General features: G+C 37.6%; 1 protein-coding gene across 6 annotated transcripts in view; it reads left to right on the top strand.

The window, feature by feature from the left end:
• Window positions 1-886: 886 nt before the first annotated feature.
• Window positions 887-19,126, top strand: part of RPAP3 (RNA polymerase II associated protein 3) — a 33,864-nt gene continuing 15,624 nt past the window's right edge. The window contains exons 1-10 of one of the 6 annotated variants that reach the window (XM_081589134.1): window positions 887-1,101; window positions 1,231-1,395; window positions 3,399-3,582; window positions 4,349-4,489; window positions 7,840-7,962; window positions 8,725-8,852; window positions 12,099-12,220; window positions 13,550-13,620; window positions 14,610-14,735; window positions 16,261-16,388. In XM_081589134.1, coding sequence (XP_081445260.1) covers window positions 1,316-1,395; window positions 3,399-3,582; window positions 4,349-4,489; window positions 7,840-7,962; window positions 8,725-8,852; window positions 12,099-12,220; window positions 13,550-13,620; window positions 14,610-14,735; window positions 16,261-16,388 — 1,103 coding nt within the window. In that variant the 5' untranslated portion in view covers window positions 887-1,101; window positions 1,231-1,315. The remainder of the gene's footprint in view (window positions 1,102-1,230; window positions 1,396-3,398; window positions 3,583-4,348; window positions 4,490-7,839; window positions 7,963-8,724; window positions 8,853-12,098; window positions 12,221-13,549; window positions 13,621-14,609; window positions 14,736-16,260; window positions 16,389-19,126) is intronic. The other 5 variants (XM_081589138.1, XM_081589137.1, XM_081589136.1 and 2 more) reach the window with 5 other exon arrangements.

The following is a 19,126-nucleotide window of genomic DNA, read 5'->3' on the forward strand; positions in this document are numbered from 1 at the left end:
TTCTTTTAAAATTATTTTTGTTTTATAATTTGAGTTGTTATGAAAAGTGAAAATTCACTCATTCAGGAAATAGGAGCATGAAATATTAAAAGTTTCATATTCGTTTTTTCTTTGTGGCCAGGGCAAATCTAATGACTGACCTTAATACTGACACATATCCAAGAAAGACCCAGACTCGTTTAGAAAGAGTTTACTTGTAAAGGTGCAAGGCAGTCAGACTGAAAAACTCGTTTGCCAAATATAAGAACTTAAAAAAAAATTGCTAGAGTTACCAGTTTACACAGCCTATTCATGGTAGATAAGAGGTAACTTTCTCATATGATTATCATACTCATAAAGGTTGTAAAATACCATTACATACAGCAAGGCAAATATTAGAGACAAAATTGAGGAAAATCCAAGGAAATATTTCAAGGCGTTATTACTTGGGGAATCAAAGCAAGTCAGGATGATCTTGCATTTTTTGTATTACCTACTGTGAAACACGGTCACACTGCTGCTGCTGCTAAGTCGCTTTAGTCGTGTCCGACTGTGTGCGACCCCATAGACGGCAGCCCACCAGGCTCCCCCGCCCCTGGGATTCTCCAGGCAAGAATACTGGAGTGGGTTGCCATTTCCTTCTCCAATGCATGAAAGTGAAAAGTGAAAGTGAAGTCGCTCAGTCGTGTCCGACTCTTAGGGACCCCATGGACTGTAGCCTACCAGGCTCCTCTGGTCACACTGGAAGCAGGCAAAGCCGCAGACCCTGCCTTAACACAGCTGTCGATCCTCGAGTTGTGCCCTGAGAAGCAGGGCACAGCGTATTTGACTTTCTGCGCATGCTCCACCCCGGCTCCAGGGGGCGGGGCGAGAGCACGCGAGGACTTGTGGGAAAGTCCAGGAAGGCGGGGTCGGGCGTGAGTTGCTGCGGGCCGGACGCAGTGGGAGTGGGGCTGGTAACGGCCTGGTGAGGTGAGCCGGCTCTGCGGTTATCGCGGGCTGCGGTAGCGAGGAGTCTTTTGGGGTCGCCCGGCGGGAGGAGGGGGTGCTGCCGTGGTCCCAGGTGAGGCGGAGAGGGCGAGGGCGGACGGCGGGGGCGCGGCCCGGCGCGGCGGTGTCCAGGTAGCGGCGCACCGGAGAGCGCGTTTCGGGAGGGGCTGGCCCGGAGCAGTCTGGGCCTGGACGGTCCACCTTACTGTCGGTCCCTCGGCCCCTGTTGCTCTGGGGGTTCGGCGATTTGCGGTGGTCAAGGATCGCGGTGCATTCTCCCGAGAAGACCTCCGTGGGGCCCGCCGCACTTAGTCGTGGGTGTGCAGTGCTCGGCCGGATATTGGGTATGAAAGTGATGCCCTCAGGCGCTGGAAGTTTCTGGTTGCCAGCCTGGACGCAGGTTCCGTGGGAGCGGAAAGATGATGGGTAAAATGGAACAGGTTTCTACCTCCCACGTATCTCAGTGGCTTGCTGCGCTTTTATTTACGTTTTTGAGCCCCTCGGCAAAGCATTGTACTAGTTTTGTTTTTTAATGAGTTATACATGTGTGATCAAACGTGTGCACTGCCTGAAAAAAGCTTAAATTTAGTTCCTGAGGCAAGGCTAAGGGGTCAGAAGACCTATCTGCGGTTTGCAAACATCTTTTAGGAGAATCCCTTTTCTAATGTCTTGTATCTCTCCCATCCTAACCTCCCCCACCTCCCCATATTTGGGGACCTTGCCCCATCATTCATCTACTTTCCTATATCTTCTTTAACTTTGTTTTTCAGTTCCTCTCCCCTCCATACTCGTGAACAATTTTAGGTTATCAAAGATGAAACACTAATCCCCATATACTCTCATTTATTCAGCTTATTTTACTTCTGTCCTTAAAAAAATGGCCTATTTGAACTCTAAATAATCTTTATATGACTAAATACAATGTACTTTATTTCCCACATATGACCTCTGTAGCCTTCTTGAACTCATGAAAATTCTCTTCTGGCAGTAACTACAGGTTTTCCCTTCCAGCTCTCTAGATACCACTGCCTGATTTTTAGTGTTGGCATTTCTTCCTCAGTTTGTTCCCTAGATATTAATGTTCTGCAGACCCCTTCTCTTCCCTCCCGCCCACTGTCACAGTAATTAAACATGTCCAAATCTCATGATTGTAGCTTCTGCCATCATGCTAGTGACACCCGAATTTACATTTCTAGGCCTCTGTAACTACTTACTGTGTCCTGACATCTCATAAGAACTCAAAATCAATTTATGCCAAACTGAAAAAATCTATCTTTACACTTGTTCTGCCATCCTGAAACCTCTTTTCCTTTTGAAATTATGATTACTGACTCAAAATGGTACTACTAAGCTTACCAGGCTCCCAAACCAGAAATCTAAGACTTTGAGTCCTTCTCTGCACCCCAACTTCTCAGTCTAATGAATTATCATGTCCCTTTTATTTTACCACCTTAATGTTTCCCGTGGCTTTCAGATTATTGGTCACATCTCATGGCCTGGCGTTTCACGACCTGTCCCATCCTCCTTAGCCTTCTCTTCCATCCTTCTTCCTCCTACTCCCTCATTCTGCCTGCCTACTCCTCCACATTAATCACTTGACTGGCCCCTTTTGAAACATGGCTAAATTGCAGCAGCTCTAGTGACTCTTTCCTTAAACCTACCACCCTACCATCTGATTTATACCTGTCCTTTGTGGTCAGTTTTGTAGCATCTGTACATAACCTCTAGCACAGCGGTTCTCAACCAGGAGTTATTATGCTTCCCAGAGGACATTTGACAATGTCTGAAGACATTTTTGGTTGTCATAGTCCAGAGGGAAAGGAGTAATACTGGCATCTAGCTAATAGAGGCTGGGGATGCTGCCAACCATCCTACAATTGCACAGGACAGCTGACCTACAACAAAGAATTATGTGGCCCAAAACATCAGTGGTCCCAAGGTTGAGAAGTCCTGCCTAGCATAATATTTTGTTACTCAGTATTTTGATTATTTTTTTCTCCATTAGTGAAGGGACCTTGTTTTGTTTTTGCACCCCTAAATCTTAATATAGGGCTTATCACATAGCCAAAGTGCAATAAATGTTGAAAGGAAAAGGAGTAAAGGAGGTAATTGGCTAAATTTATAAACGCTAGAGATGTGCAGCCAATCTGCTACCATAGGCTGTTTGCTAATTTCAGTAATTTCCTCCTTATTGCCTTTCATTCCCATTGCACAGATGCCCAAAGTTTTCTGTTTATTTTACATTTGATTATTCAGCAAACGTTGATTGACTCATTTAAAACATAATATACTGAAATTTTCTTCTGCATCATTTTAAGTTCCTTTCTTTACATATATCTTGGCCATTTATGAAGAGGTAAAAATCATTAATTAGCTAGGTTTCAAAAAAAGAGAAAATAAACCAAATAATTCTATTTAATTCTTATCAGAGATTGGTTGGTCAAAACTCTACATGCCATAATGGCTTCAACAAGTAAAGCAATTGAATTACAACTGCAAGTGAAACAAAATGCAGAAGAGTTACAAGACTTTATGAGGGATTTAGAAAACTGGGAGAAAGATATTAAACAAAAGGATATGGAACTTAGAAGACAGAATGGTGTTCCTGAAGAGGTAAATTTCTTAATTAAATTCCTACTTTAGTATCCAGGGAAACTCTTCATTTATTTATTTTAAAGTAAAGCACAGCTTTTAAAATGTTTTGTGGAAATGCTGATTAAAGAGATTTACTTTCTGCCAACATTTTGAAAAATTTTACCTTTAAAAGTCTTTGTATTAACTATCAGTGTATTAGGACATTTTAAAGGCTTAGTCCATAGTTGCTGAGAGGAAGACCATGTGATAATTAAGATAAATGAATAGCATCATAAAATAGGCAGGCTTGTATATATATCATATATAATTATATACTTAATGATATATTAACATACAGTATTGCCCTAAACACAGAGAGTACCTAGACTCAACTGAACAGTTTTCTTAAGACAGTACATTCAGATATGGGCAGCTTTTTCATACTGTTTGTAATGTGGAGGCAGTTTGGTTTGCCATTGTACTGTTGCTAAATCATTGTATTAAGGCTGAAGGCCAAGCAGTTTTTGAATTTTGAATTTAGGATTGCAAATTAAGTGTATAATTAAAATTTCTGGGTAATATTTTTCTTATGACTGAACAATGTTCAGTATTTGTCAAGGGATGAATTAAATTTTTCAGGCATAAGTTTATCATTAGAAATGAATGAATTGGTATTTCTAACCACTTGAAAACTAAACTAAAATTACTTTTACTTGAAAATATCCTTCAGTGAGAGTTTTAAACATCACTAGTTACACAGAAAAGTAACAGAGTTGTCTCAAAACGTGTTGTTTTCTCTTCCTAGAATTTACCTCCTATTCGAAATGGGAATTTTAGGAAAAAGAAGAGAGGCAAAGTTAAAGAGTCATCTAAAAAAACCAAAGATGAAAACACAAAAAACAGGATAAAGTCTTATGATTATGAGGCATGGGCAAAACTTGATGTGGTAAGTTAATCTGGTTGTGTGCTTCTTAGTCTTTGAGTAAAATTTTCTTGGAGTTAGTTGAGAGTCATGGATTAAATGAAAAACAATGTAAAGTTGTTAGGACCTGTATCTTTCTCTTATAGACTATTTTGTGTGAAATAAAAACTTAAATACATAGCTCTTCAATTAACTTTTCTCCTATGGCCCTCTTTCAGTGAATAATGGCTAAAACAGCTGGATTCTTTTCTTCCTACTTTTTCTTTTTTTTTTTGCATGGATAGTATGTAGAAGGGGCTTCCCTGGTGGCTCAGTGGTAAAGAGTCCGCCTATGCCTACAGTTCAGGGGATGCGAGTTTAATCCCTGGGCCAGGAATATACCCTGGAGAAGGAAATGCAGCCCACTACAGTATTCTTGCCTGGGAAATCCCATGGACAGAGGAGCCTGGCAGACTACTGTTCATGGGGTTGCAAAGGAGTGGGACACAATTTAGCAACTAAAAAACAACAATAGTACATAGAGGTCTAGTGAACTCTTCACCCAGTTTCTTCTAATGGTTACATCTTATTTAACTATGTATTTTCGTCCCTCAGTTTTGTCCAGCTCTTTGTGACTCCATGGATTATAGCCCACTGAGCTCCTCTGTCCGTGGAATTCTCCAGGCAAGAATACTGGAATGGGTTGCCATTTCCTTCTCTAGGGGATCTTCCCGACCTAGGGATCGAACCTGGGTCTCCTACATTGCTGGCAGATTCTTTACTGTCTGAGTCACCAGGAAAGCTCTATTTACCTATAGTCCAGTATCAAAACCAGGAAATTGGCATTGCTACAATGTGTGTATAGTTCTGTGGCATTTTATGACCTATGGTGGTTTGGTGGTTTAGTCGCTAAGTCGTGTCCGACTCTTGCGACTCCATGGACTGTAGCTTACCAGGCTCCCCTGTCCATGGGATTTCCCAGGCAAGAGTACTAGAGTGGTTGCCATTTCCTTCTGCAGGGAATCTTCCTGATCCAGGAATCGAACCCTGGTCTCCTGCACTGTAGGCAGATTGTTTACCTACTAAGCTACAAGGGAAGTGGGTAACCACCATTACATCACCAGAAAGATCTCTTTTGTGCTATCCATTCATAGTTGAACCCACCTTGTTCCTCCTCACTATCTCTAACCCCTAAACAGCTAGAATTCTGAGACAGTAATATAAGAAAAGAAAGACTCTACCAATATCTTTTTTTTTTTTAATAGGCTGAAGGACCTGTTGAATAATGGTTAAGAGAATGCCTTTGTGTCTCGTCTTAGATTAGGGCTGTGTGACAATAAAAGTAGGGCCATCTTAATCTCAGGAAGGTAGGCTTCACCTTTCTAAATTGGTGTTTTGCCTGCCTCTGGTCTCCTGCACATGAGACACAGTGTAGTTGGAGAATTAATTACCATCAGTACAATGCCTCTGTCGTAGTTTATATATGCATTAGCATTAGAAGATGCTGCCAAATGGTTTTCCAAATATGGAACCATTCATTTTTTGTAACTTTACCCCTTGTTATGTAGGCTTATCCTTTTCATAAATTGATATGTGCTTATGATGCCCTTTCCCGAAAGGCACAGTGTCAGATGATTTCTTAGAGAGGTGGTTTTCTACAGTCATTTACTCATTCAACAGATATTGATTGAACTCCTGCTTTGTGTGGCCAGGGCACTCATGATTGAACTGCGCTGTTTGACATTGTCATTTTATTGTGTCCGTGAAAGATATAGCTGTTTACTTACCACTCCATGCTAGTTCAGATGTGAGCAGTGGCCTTGACGTTCTGTTGCCGTTAGTTTTCTACACTTGTCAGTGTAGGAAGGTTGGACAGTCTTGGCTTTCATATTGGTAGGCTGGTGGTATTTCTATTTATTTTTTCTGTTTTTTGGTGGTATTTCTAGAATCTTTATGCTAAAACCCATAGCTGCATTTCAGTCCATCTTTTTGTTTTGTTTTCGTTATTTTGTTGTTGTTTTTTTAAATTTTTTTGGCTGCGCTCTGCGACAGGCAGAGTCTCAGTTCCCTGACCCCAGCAGTGGAAGTGTGGAGTCACTGAACTGCCAGGAAAGTCACTCAGTCCCATCTTTTAATATTTATTTATTTAATGAAACTAAGCATAGATCTTATTTCATTTAAATATTCATCAACAGTTTTTTTCTTACACAAATTATTTAGAATAGTAATAACTTGTAAAAGACAGAAAGGATTTTATTTATATAATAAAGTTTTTGTTTATATGAGCTTTAATCAACTCTAATTCTCACTGGTTTAAAATTTCTTACTCAGGCATTCCCTGGTGGCCTGGGATTCTGAGCTTCTACTTCTGTGGCCCAGGTTCAATTCCTGGCTGAGGAACGGAGTTTCTGCAAGCCACATGCATGGCCAAAAAAAAAATTCTTACTAAAAATCATTCTTTTATTATATATGGTGACGCTAGTGGTAAAGAACCTGCCTGCTAGTGCAGGAAACATGAGATATGGGTTCTCTCTCTGGGTCGGGAAGATCCCCTGGAGGAGAGCATGGCAACCCACTCAAGTATTCTTGCCTGGAGAATCCCCATCAACAGAGAGGCCAGGTGGGCTACAGTCTATGAGGTTGCAAAGAGTTGGACATGACTGAAGCAACTGAGCATGCATGCATGCATGCTAAAAAAAATAGCTAAAAAAAATACTTTTGCAGTCCATGAAATGATTTATTATCATGAAAGGAGTGTCTGAGTCAAAAGAGATTGGAAATTACTGGATGAGCATGTTGTGTATTTTCTTTGGTAGTCAGCTATATTTCAGAATACATTGATAAACAGTATAACAGTTATTGAGAGCTCCTTGGAGGAGGCAGACTGGTTGGATTCAGATCCTCATTTGGCCACTTCCTAGCTGAGTGACCCTGAGTGAGTTTGTTAACTTTTATTTCTCAATTTCTTCAAGTGAAAAACATGGATATAGGTTGCTGTGAGAGTCAGGAGTTAATTGTACTCTGCAAGCAGTTTTTGTTGTTTTAAAAATCAGAAAGAAAAAAGGTTTTTAGATAAAACTTCTCTTATGTAAAACAATAATAGTTCACTGCTAACAGTTTGTGATTTAGGGGTGGTTTGTAGACTTAGCTTACTTTATATGAGTTCAAAATCAAATTGTGTAAGTGGTTTGGATCGTGGTGTTCTAAATAAGAATATCCTTTTTTCTGAATTAACTCTTAATAATGAGAGGTTATTTGGATTATTTTTATAGGCCTTTAAGTCCTTAGGTTGTAAAAACTTAAGTTCTATTGAATGTTCTTTTTTGGGGGGGCAGTATATCTTTTTTTTTAATGGTCATGTAATTATGATACTGTTCCCCAACTTTTGATTTCAGGATAGTATCCTTGATGAACTTGACAAAGAAGAGAGTACCCATGATTCTTTGTCTCAAGAATCCGAGTCAGAAGAAGATGGGATTCATGTAGATTCGCAAAAGGCTCTTGCTCTAAAAGAAAAGGTACTCTTTAGGTTAGCTGTTGGTTCCTTCAGGTAGGCAGGATTTGTAGAAAATCATGTGGACCCCAAGATTTCTACAGTGTAATTTAGTGGGTGTTCAAGTTGTTTTTGGCTATATCCCTATCAGGAGGCAGTATAGCATAGTGGTTAGGAGTGTGTGCTCTGAAACCAGATTATCTAGGTTCAAGTCCTGTGACAAGGTCTTTTAAATTGCCTGTATGTATTCAGTCTTCTTAGCTGTAAAGTAAGATTAATATTATTACTAAACCTCAATAGGTTGTTGTGTTACTAAATGAATTATTATATGTAAAGTACTTGGAGTGTGCAGAGAGTTGTTCCAGGGCTCTAAGTAGTAGACTGAAGTACTAATCAGATCAGCATCTGATTCTTGACTTGGATATTGTATCCTACTACTCTATATCACAGACCATCTTTGGTTGCATTTTGGAACATATGATATCTCCCTGAGAAGTGTCTCTTTATTGTTAAACTGGCTATATTGCTTTTTAAAGAGGTGGCACTCTTTTCAGATTGAAATTTATTTTGATGCCTTTCTTTTGTTGCATTTCTGTGGGTTATTGTGAATAAAAAGTATTTAATGCTAGGTATTTTACTCATTTGTCTGCCAGGGCTCTTGGATTGGGCCCAAACTATGACCATTAGCCTTGATTACATGGCTAATGAGATAGGAAGAGATGAATAATGAAAGAAAGTAGCTCTGGAATTCTGCATCAGTGTACATCTGACTTGTATGCTTTTACAGGGCAATAAATACTTCAAACAAGGAAAATATGATGAAGCAATTGAGTGCTACACCAAAGGCATGGATGCTGATCCTTATAATCCGGTATTGCCAACAAACAGAGCATCAGCTTACTTCAGACTGAAAAAGTAAGGAGTTTCTATAATGTATGTGAATATTTTATGTGCATATGGAGACTGTTTTCTTTTTTTTTTAATCTTTCTTAATGAAATGTGTGGGAATGCTTGAGAAAATTTTCCATTTCTTTTCAACTATAAATTCTTATTCACTCCCTCTTACTAAATTCTTTAACTTAAGCCATTTTAAACATTCAGATGCTCAAACCATGCTCCTTGTAGCTCACTTTATTGAGGTGTTCCTCCTACAAAAGTTGAGTAAGATGCCCTTTTCCTAATTTACAGAAGAAAAAAAGTTAGCTGGGTAAAAATTCTTTATAAATTAATTTTCCTTCATTATTTTGAAAAATTATGTATTTACTATTTAATACAAAGAACTTTTATTATGGTAAGCTTAAAATATGTTCCAACATTTAAGTCATACTGACCCTTAAAATACATACTTAATGTTGAAGAACACAAGTGTATATGGTCTTAATCCTAAGCAGAGAAATGACCTAGCATAAAAATTTTTCAAAAACCAAATACTGTCAAAGAGGATGTTCTTACTGTTTTAATTACTATTTGGAAATATGAATTATATTGGTGTCTTGAGTTTTTACTATTTTTAATAGCATATTTTAAAATGTTTGAAACTTATGTTGTTACTATCCTGACAAATTAGGGGATATTTACCTTTTATAATATTTGATATCTACAGTATGTGTAAATGATGAAGAATAATTTTAAATAAATCTGCATGAACATGCTACCCAGCTTAAGAATCAGAACATTATTTTTCAAAGCTACCTTTGATATTCTCTTCCATATCCTGACCCTTGTCCCTCCCAGTTAACCACTATCTTGAGTTGTGTATCATTCTTTGGATTAAAAAAAATTCATTATATATGTGTATATCTCTAATACATTGTATAACATTGCTTATTTTTGACCTTTAAAAGTATATCGTTGGATATAGTTTTCTGTGGCTTATCTATTTCTTTGAATACTATATTTCATATTTCAATTCACCTCATAAGATTTGTTCATGTTTTGCATATATCAATAGCTGTAGATCTCTCATTTTCACTGTTAAATGCATGCTGCTGCTACTGCTAAGTCGCTTCAGTCGTGTCCGACTCGGTGCGACCCCATAGACGGCAGCCCACCAGGCTCCCCCATCCCTGGGATTCTCCAGGCAAGAATACTGGAGTGGGTTGCCATTTCCTTCTCCAGTGCATGAAAGGGAAAAGTGAAAGTGAAGTCGCTCAGTCGTGTCCTACTCTTAGCGACCCCATGGACTGTAGCCTACCAGGCTCCTCCATCCATGGGATTTTCCAGGCAAGAGTACTGGAGTGGGGTGCCATTGCCTTCTCCATTAAATGCATAGGCAGTTAAATGCATAGGCAGTTCCTTTTTAGGAATAGACCATTATGTATCCATTCTCTAATTGCTGGATTGCTGGTTGGTTCCTTTATTCCTCACCTTCCTTGTCTTCTCCTTTCTTTTCCTGTCTTCCACCCTCCTTCCCTTTCTTATTTAACAACAGTCATACTGTGAGCACTTCTGTACATGTTTCTTAGTGCTAGGTCTTAGGATGTGCACATGTTCAACTTTTAATGATGGTGACCAGTTGTTACAATGATAGTTGTACATGCTTACATTCCCATTAGCAGTGTATAAGAATACATGTTACATATCCTTACCAACGCTGGTATAATGAGGCTTCTGAATTATTTTCAGTCTAGGGGGTGTAAAGTAGTAATTCATTGTGGCCTTAATTTGCATTTCCCCAATTTCTCATGTGGTTGAACATCTTATATGTCTATTCACCACTTATCTTTTTTATTTTCCTGTGATATGTTTGTTTTATCTTTGGTACTTTTTTCTGTTAGGCTGTTTTTCTGTTGATTTTTAAGCATTCTTTTTTTGGGGATACTAATTCTTTAGTGTTTATAATAATTATCTTCTCTCAGTTTGTAGCTGATCTTCCTTTTTAAAATGGTGTCGTAGTGAACAGAAATTCTTATTTTAATGTGTTTCATTTATTAATTTTTATAAAATGTTGGCACTTTGAAAAGTATGGTTTGTGAAAATAGTCCTCTTCTTTGAGCTCATAACAATCTCCTCTATTTTCTCCTAAAAGTTATGTTTTACTTTTCACGCTTAAGTCTCCTTGTGTATGCTGAAGGTGTAATTCCAGTTTCATATCCCAATTGTTTCAGCCCTATTTATTGAATATCCATGGTTTCCCCATGGATCTACAATTCTATCATTGTCATATGTCAAATTTGCATGGATCTGTTTCTCATTTCTTTATTCTCTTCATTGATCTGTTGCCCATTACTATAGCCATTCCATACTATCTTTAATTTTTATAGCATTATAATAAATCTTAGTATTTGGTATAGGGCCTTATTATTCTTTAGGAATGTTGGGTATTCTTGGACTTTTACTAATCAGTATAAATTTTAGAATCATCCTGTCCAATTCCTTGAAAAATTTTTGGAGTTACAGATCAGTTTGGAGAGAATTATATTGTTGTATTTTTGGGTCTTATAGATGAATGTGAAATTGTTGTACTTATCTTTCATGTCTTTGAAAACAACCTTGTAATTTTCTGCATCTGGATCTTGTACCTCTTTTGTTAGATTTATTAGTTTTTTGTTGTTGATATCTAGTAGAGTAGCCACCTTGCTTAACTTTCATTATTTCTAACAGTCTGTCTAGATTGTTTTTAATTTTCTTGTTAGACCATTATATCATCTGAGAATGTCAGTTTTATTCCTTCCTTTCCAGTCTTTTTAGTTCTGTTTCTTTCTTATGGAACTCCATTGGTCAGGATCTCTAGTAGAGTACTGAGAAAAAGCAGTGATAGTGGGCATTCTTTTCTTTGCTTTAAAGAAACCGCTTACATCAGAAATTACTGATTTTAGTGGGCTTAACTAAAAGGAGATGGTAGCACAGGGAACTCTGCATAGTACTCTGTAATGGGCTCTGTGGGAAAAGAATCTAAAAAAGAGTGGGGATAAATACGTATACACACACACACACGTATACATATATGTATAACTGATTCACTTTGTTGTATGACTAAAACTAACACAATACTATAAATCTACTATAATAAAAATTAAAAAGAAAATAGAAAAAAAAAAAGAGAAACATGCCTTCAAATAGGAAGTAAATCCTCTTTTCAGAGATTTCAGAAACAAATTTTTTGAAGTTTTTAACAGGTGATTTTTATTAACTTCACTTTATTTTTTTTGTAAATTGCAGATTTGCTGTTGCCGAGTCTGATTGCAATTTAGCAATTGCCTTGAATAGAAGTTATACAAAGGCTTATGTAAGACGAGGTGCCGCTCGATTTGCTTTGCAAAAATTAGAGGATGCCAAAAAAGGTATTAATGTTTTCCAGGTCATCATTATCTAAAAAGTTATTTAATAGTTTAACTGATTCTATACAAAGAATACTGAGCGACTTCACTTTCACTTTTCACTTTCATGCATCGGAGAAGGAAATCGCAACCCACTCCAGTGTTCTTGCCTGGAGAACCCCAGGGACGGGGGAGCCTGGTGGGCTGCCATCTGTGGGGTCACACCGAGTTGGACACGACTGAAGTGACTTAGCAGCAGCAGCAGCAGCATACAAAGAATACTAGATAATCACAGTTACTATCTTCAGAGATCTTTCTATATTGAATAAAACTGGTTATTGCAATTTAAAATGTATTTTGCTATTTTGGGAAAAGACCATGTTATTTGCCACTAATTAAACTTTGGTTCATATTCTCATTCAACCATGTGTTCACTGTGTTACCAGGGGAAAGTTATGTATCTTCTCTGATTTTCAGTTTCTTATGTGAGACAGATTAAAACATCTTGTTGGCTTTTGTGAGGCTAGAGGTAATGCATGAACTTAACACATTTTTATTTATTTTAAAATTTTAATCCTTTTATTATTTCATAAAATAGGCTTGTGTAGTATAAATCAGAAAATCGGAATGACATTTATGTCTGAAAATTCGTGCTCCTTCTTGGTTTTATGAGATATAACTTATGATAGCAAGTGTTCTTCCTGAGGCTCGACGAAGGAGGTGATTTGACACAAGGATTCAGGGTTTTATCTGTCCTGGGAGAATGGAGGAAATCCCCTGGAATAATGTCAGTATTTCTGAGTTCCTCTTAATTTTGCTATAGGGTAGTTTTGTCCCCTGTAAGCAGATGACTGCTATTTTATACAGGTTTTTGAATACCATATATCATTTTTTGATTATTTGCTGTTGGTTACACTGAGTCTCTGTTGCTGTGCACAGGCTTTCTGTAGTTGGGACTAGTGGGCGCGCTTCTCACTGGAACTTTTCTTGTCGTGGAGCCCAGGCTCCAGGGTTTGTGGGTTTCAGTAGTTGTGGTTCTCGGGCTCAGTCCTTGTGACTTCTGGGCTCTAGAGCACAGGTGCAATAGCTGTGGTGCACAGGCTTAGTTGCTCTGAGACATGTGGAATCTTCCTGGACCAGGGATTGAACGCGTGTCCCCTGCATTGGCAGGCAGATTCTTATCCACTGTACCACCAGGAAAGTCCCATATATCTTTTTTTTAAAAATTAATATATTTTTAAATTGAAGGATAATTGCTTTACAGAATTTTGTTGTTTTCTGTCAAACCTCAATGTGAATCAGCCATAGGTACCATATATCTTTTAAATATTCTACATCTTCTGTTTTACTCAGATTATGAAAAAGTATTAGAACTGGAACCAAATAACTTTGAAGCTACAAATGAACTCAGGAAAATTAATCAGGTAAACTGTAGTTATTTAAATTAAGTGTGTTACTTATTACCTTTATTTGACAAAGTAAATGTTTTTGTATAGACTTGTACTATGTAATATAGACATTTTTCTGATTTTAATTCTTTGTACTAGAGTTTTTTTTTTTAACTAAACACATTGTAAGCTAGAGGTGGTATAATGGTATTTAAAGATTCTTAATTATTACCTTAAAAAGCTATCTGAGATATTTAGAACTACTGCTCCTTTATTTTATCCAGATGACAGAATTATTTTTCTTTATCCCACTAATTTTTCTAACTTGGCTTGTGCTTTGTTTTTATACTAAACTTTCACATATTTCTTTGATTTTTGTAGTCTTAAAGTTGCTCTATCTTTATGGTTTATATAGGGAAAATAATAAATTTTTGAAAGTAAGGAATAGATATTACTTAACTGTAAAATTTGTTGTCAAATTATACTTAACAGTTATGTATTCCTTTCACTTTACTTTTGCATCATCTATAATTATTTTGCCATCTGTTGAAAGTAGCAGTGATTGAGGAAAGTCGGCCTTTAAATATTGCCATTACATATTGCATATAAAATCTGTTGGTAAATACATCAACTTGACTCTAATTGTGAACTGTATTGTATATTTTTGTGTTTTATCCTAGGTCAGATAATGACTATGAATAGGAAATTTGAGAAATTTGGTGATGTGGTCTCAATTACCTTCTTTATTTTAAAAAATTATTCCTAGAACAGTGTAAACAAAAAAAATCTTTGTGGAATAAATAAATGAACAGCTCTTTAGTGAATATTACTTTAATTGGAATAAGATGCACATTAAATTTATTTGCTTTTTATTTTTGTTCATGAAAAGATTTTGAATTGGAGTAAATATTTTAATTATTTGAAATGTGGCAGGAATTCTGATATGAACAGTTTGTTATTTTCAAGTCAAACATGTACGCATCTTCCATTACTTGTTTTATTTAGCTGACTGCTATGTCTCCTAGGCTTTAACTTCCAAAAAAAACTCATATCCAGAGGCAACTGATACAATGGTTAAGTCAGATGAAGGAGAGAAAAAACAAATTGAAGAGCAACAGAAGAAACAACAGGCTATTTCAGAGAAAGATCGGGTAATCCAGGATTCTAACATGTATATGTTTTCCTGAGTTTACTCTTAAGTTTTTTGTGTATCAGTTAAGTTTCTGTCTTTCCTAATATTATATTAAAATTCTTCTTCAGTAGAAACTGAAAATTAAATATACTAAAACTTCTGGAGCCTACTAATTAAAACTGAGTTATTGATGACTTAATACATAATTGTAAAAAAGTATTATATATAAGTTTAGGAAGCAAATTATTTTTGAGCATTTTGACATATATTTACATATAGATGGTTGTAAAGTTAACATAGAAATAAATCACAGTGCTTCCCTGGTGGCTCAGTGGTAAAGAATCCACCTGCCAGTACAGGAGACACGCATTCGATCCCTAGTCTGAGAAGATCCCACATGCCATGTGGCAACTAAGCCCAGTACCGCAATGACTGAGCCTGTGCTCTAGAGCCCAGGAACCTCAACTACTGAAGTCTGTGTGTTCTAGAGCCCATGCTTCTCAAGAGAAGCCACCGCAGTGAGAAGCCCAACCGTTGCAATGAAGAGTAGCCCACCACTCGTTGCAACCAGAGAAAGACCAAGAGCAGCAATGAAGACCCAGCACAGCTAGAAATAAATAAATACAATTATTAAAAAAAGAAGTAAAACTGATTCTTACTTATTTTTCATTAAATCACACTGAACTGTTTTTTTTTTTTTCCTTTTTGGCCTTACCACGGGGCACATGAAATTTTGATTCCCTGACCAGGAATTGAACCCACTCCCCCAGCAGTGAAAGTATGGCATCTTAACCACTGGACTGCCAGGGATGTCACACAATGAACTATTTCTGGTCAAAATTTATTTAGATTTAATTTAACATATTATAGGCTTTCATGGACTCATAGAGGATTCCTAATAAATATTTATGGAATGATTATTGATTGTGATATATCTGACTCTGATTATAAATAAATGTTAAAATGAAATCTAGTACACCTTCCAATACAATTTGATTTATCCTCTGTTTAGACATATTAATGTTACTGAAGGGTGGCTGTACAGTCTGGTACTTGGTTCTTTCACAAAAATTATTTGTATTCTGAAATTCTTTTGTACAGATTCTATTTTTTTTTGATTGTGCCTCGCAGCTTGGGGGATCTTAATTTCCCAACCAGGAATCAAACTAGTGCCCTCAGCAGTCCTAACAACTGGACCACAGGGAATTCCCTGCACAGATGCTAATATAATTAAAGGGTACTGTATTTATTAAAATGTGTTGTTCATTTAAATTTCATCTAGTCTTTAATTGGTAAAATAAAGGTTAGTGCTGCAAGGTAATATAGTAGCGTACTTTTTTTTTTAGTGCTAAAAAGAGAAGAACACCATTATAAAAAACAACCTAAACTAACAAATTCTAAAACATCTCATGGATTTTTAGCAATTAAAAAATAGTTTAATTACTGATATAATAATGATTGGTATATTAGAAGTGCTGCTAAAGATTGAATTCTACTAATTTTTTTTTTAAAATTCTTCCCCATACTTCTTTCCAAAATGATAGGGAAATGCATTTTTCAAAGAGGGGAAATATGAAAGAGCAATTGAATGCTATACTCGAGGGATTGCAGCAGATGGCGCTAATGCCCTTCTTCCAGCTAACAGAGCAATGGCCTATCTGAAGATTCAGAAGTAAGTATTGGTTACTTTTAATTCTTTGCAGGGTGAAAATGAAATTTACCATAAAATGGTATATTATCTAAATAATAAATTTAAATTTAACTCTTAAGCATTAAATGACAGAGGGTGTGTGTGTCATAGTACATATTCAGTAAATGTTGCTGTTGTTTAGTTGCTTAGTCGTGTCTGACTATTGCAACCCCATGGACTGTAGCCTGCCAGGCTCCTCTGTTCACAGGATTTTCCAGGCAAGAATCCTGGAGTGGGTTGCCATTTCTTCTCCAGGGAACTTTCTGACCCAGGGATCAAACCTGCATCTCTTGTATTTAGCAGATGGATTCTTTACCACTATGCCACTAGCACTAAAGTACTTACTCAGTTTTAATGGTCTGGCATTACACAGTTTAACACTTCTTTGATTTCTTTATACCATTCTGAATTAGTGATTTAAAAGTTATTTTTAATCTCAGAACCCTTTGGGCAAAATCTTATCTGGAAGCGTATGCATATATAACAAAAGAGAATTGCTGTTGTTGAAACTGCTGATTGATTATATACAGAACTAAAACTTGGTCCTGTGATACTAACCACATATTTCTGGATGCACTCAAGGGCTCCCTGTTGGACAATCAGCAGAATAATATATCTGATGGTAGAAACTGTGTCTTTGTTGTAATACTGCACACTAGTTATAGAATTAAAGATTCCTGTAAATGTTATAAGTAGAGATTCTAAACTTTTTGGTGCCACAGACCGCTTTGGCTGCATGGTGCACCTTTCTCAAGATAATATTTAAGTGTGTAGTTATACATTTAGGATTGCAAAGGAAACCAACTATATTGAAATAAGAGTTTTAAAAATATTAAAATTTGTGATGTTGGTTCAGTTCACTCACTCAGTTGTGTCCGACTCTGCAACCCCATGGACTGCAGCACGCCAGGCTTCCCTGTCCATCACCAACTCCTGGAGCTAGCTCAAACTCATGTCCATCGAGCTGGTGATCCCATTCAACCATCTTATCCTCTGTTGTCCCCTTCTCCTGTCTTCAGTCTTCCTAGCATCAAGGTCTTTTCCAGTGAGTCAGTTCTTTGCATCAGGTGGCCAAAGTATTAGAGCTTCAGCTTCAGCATCAGTTCTTCCAGTGAATATTCAGGACAATTTCCTTTAAGAGCTTCCCTGATAGCTCAGTCGGTAAAGAATCTACCTGTCATTGCAGAAGAGCAGGGTTCGATTCCTGGGTCAATAAGATTCCCTGGAAAAGGAAATGGCAACCCACTCCAGCATTCTTGCCTGGAGAATCCCATTTATAGAGGAGCCTGGCAGGCTACAGTCAATGGGGTCGCAAGAGTCGGACACGACTTAGTGACTAAACCACCACCAATTTCCTTGAAGATTGACTGGTTTGATCTCCTTGCAGTCCAAGGGACTCTCAAGAGTCTTCCCCAACACCACAGTTCAAAAGCATCAGTTCTTCAGGGCTCAGCCCTGTCTATGGTCCAACTCGCACATCCGTACATGATTCCTGGAAAAACCATAGCTTTGACTAGATGGACCTTTGTTGGCAAAGTAAAGTCTCAGCTTTTTATTATGCTGTCTAGGTTGGTCATAGCTTTTCTTCCAGGGAGCAAGTGTCTTTTAATTTCATGGCTGCAGTCATCATCTGCAGTGATTTTGGAGCCCAAGAAAATAAAAGTCTGTCACTGTTTCCATTGTTTCCCCATCTATTTGCCATGAAGTGATGGGACCAGATGCCATGATCTTTCATTTTTTGAATGTTGAGTTTTAAGCCAGCCTTTTCCCTCTCCTCTTTCACTTTCATCAAGAGGCGTTTTGGTTCCTCATCACTTTCTGCCAAAAAAGTGGTGTCATCTGCATATCTGAGGTTATTGATATTTCTCCCTGCAATCTTGATTCCAGCTTGTGCTTCATCAAAATTTGTGATATAATGGTATGTATACTTTTAAAGATTAGCACGCTGCAGAGGCTTCCCTGGTGGCTCAGTGGTGAAGAATCCGCCTGCCAATGCAGGAGACATAGGTTCACTCCTTGATCCGAAAAGATACCACATGCTGCTTGCAACTAAGCCTGTGTGCCACAACTATTGAGACTGTGCTCTAGAGCCTGGGAGCCACAACTACTGAAGCCCATTTGCTCCCTAGAACCTGTGCTCCATAAAAAGAGAAGCCACCGCAATGAGAAACCAGCTCACTGCAACTCAAGAGTAACTCCCGTTCACCGCAACTAGAGAAAAGCCACGCAGCAGTGGAGACTCAGCACAGATATAAATAAATAAATAAAATTATTAAAAAGAAATAAACACACTACAAAATGAGAAACTGCACTTAAAATACAGGCAAGTTATAGAGAGTGTCATACTGAGTGAAGTAAGTCAGACAGAGAAGAAGAAATATGATAATGACATCCCTTATACGTGGAATCTAAAAAGAAATGATACAAATGAACTTCCTTACAAAACAGAAAGAGACAGATTTAGAAAACGAATCTATTGTTGCCAGGGGGAGGGGATAGTTAGGGAGTTTGGGAAGGTCATGTTCACACTACCATATTTAAAATAGATAACCAATGAAGACCTATTGTATAGCACATGGAACTCTCCTTAGTGTTATGTGCCAGCCTGGATGGGAGGGGGTTTTGGGGCAGAAGGGATACATGTATATGTATGACTGAGTCCCTTTGCTGTTCACGTGAAACTACTGTAGCATTGTTAATTGGTTATATCCAAGTACAAA

Source organism: Giraffa tippelskirchi, chromosome 4 (assembly GCF_054371585.1).
Source record: "Giraffa tippelskirchi isolate mGirTip1 chromosome 4, T2T-mGirTip1v1.2.pri, whole genome shotgun sequence".
NCBI classification, from domain to species: Eukaryota; Metazoa; Chordata; class Mammalia; order Artiodactyla; family Giraffidae; genus Giraffa; species Giraffa tippelskirchi.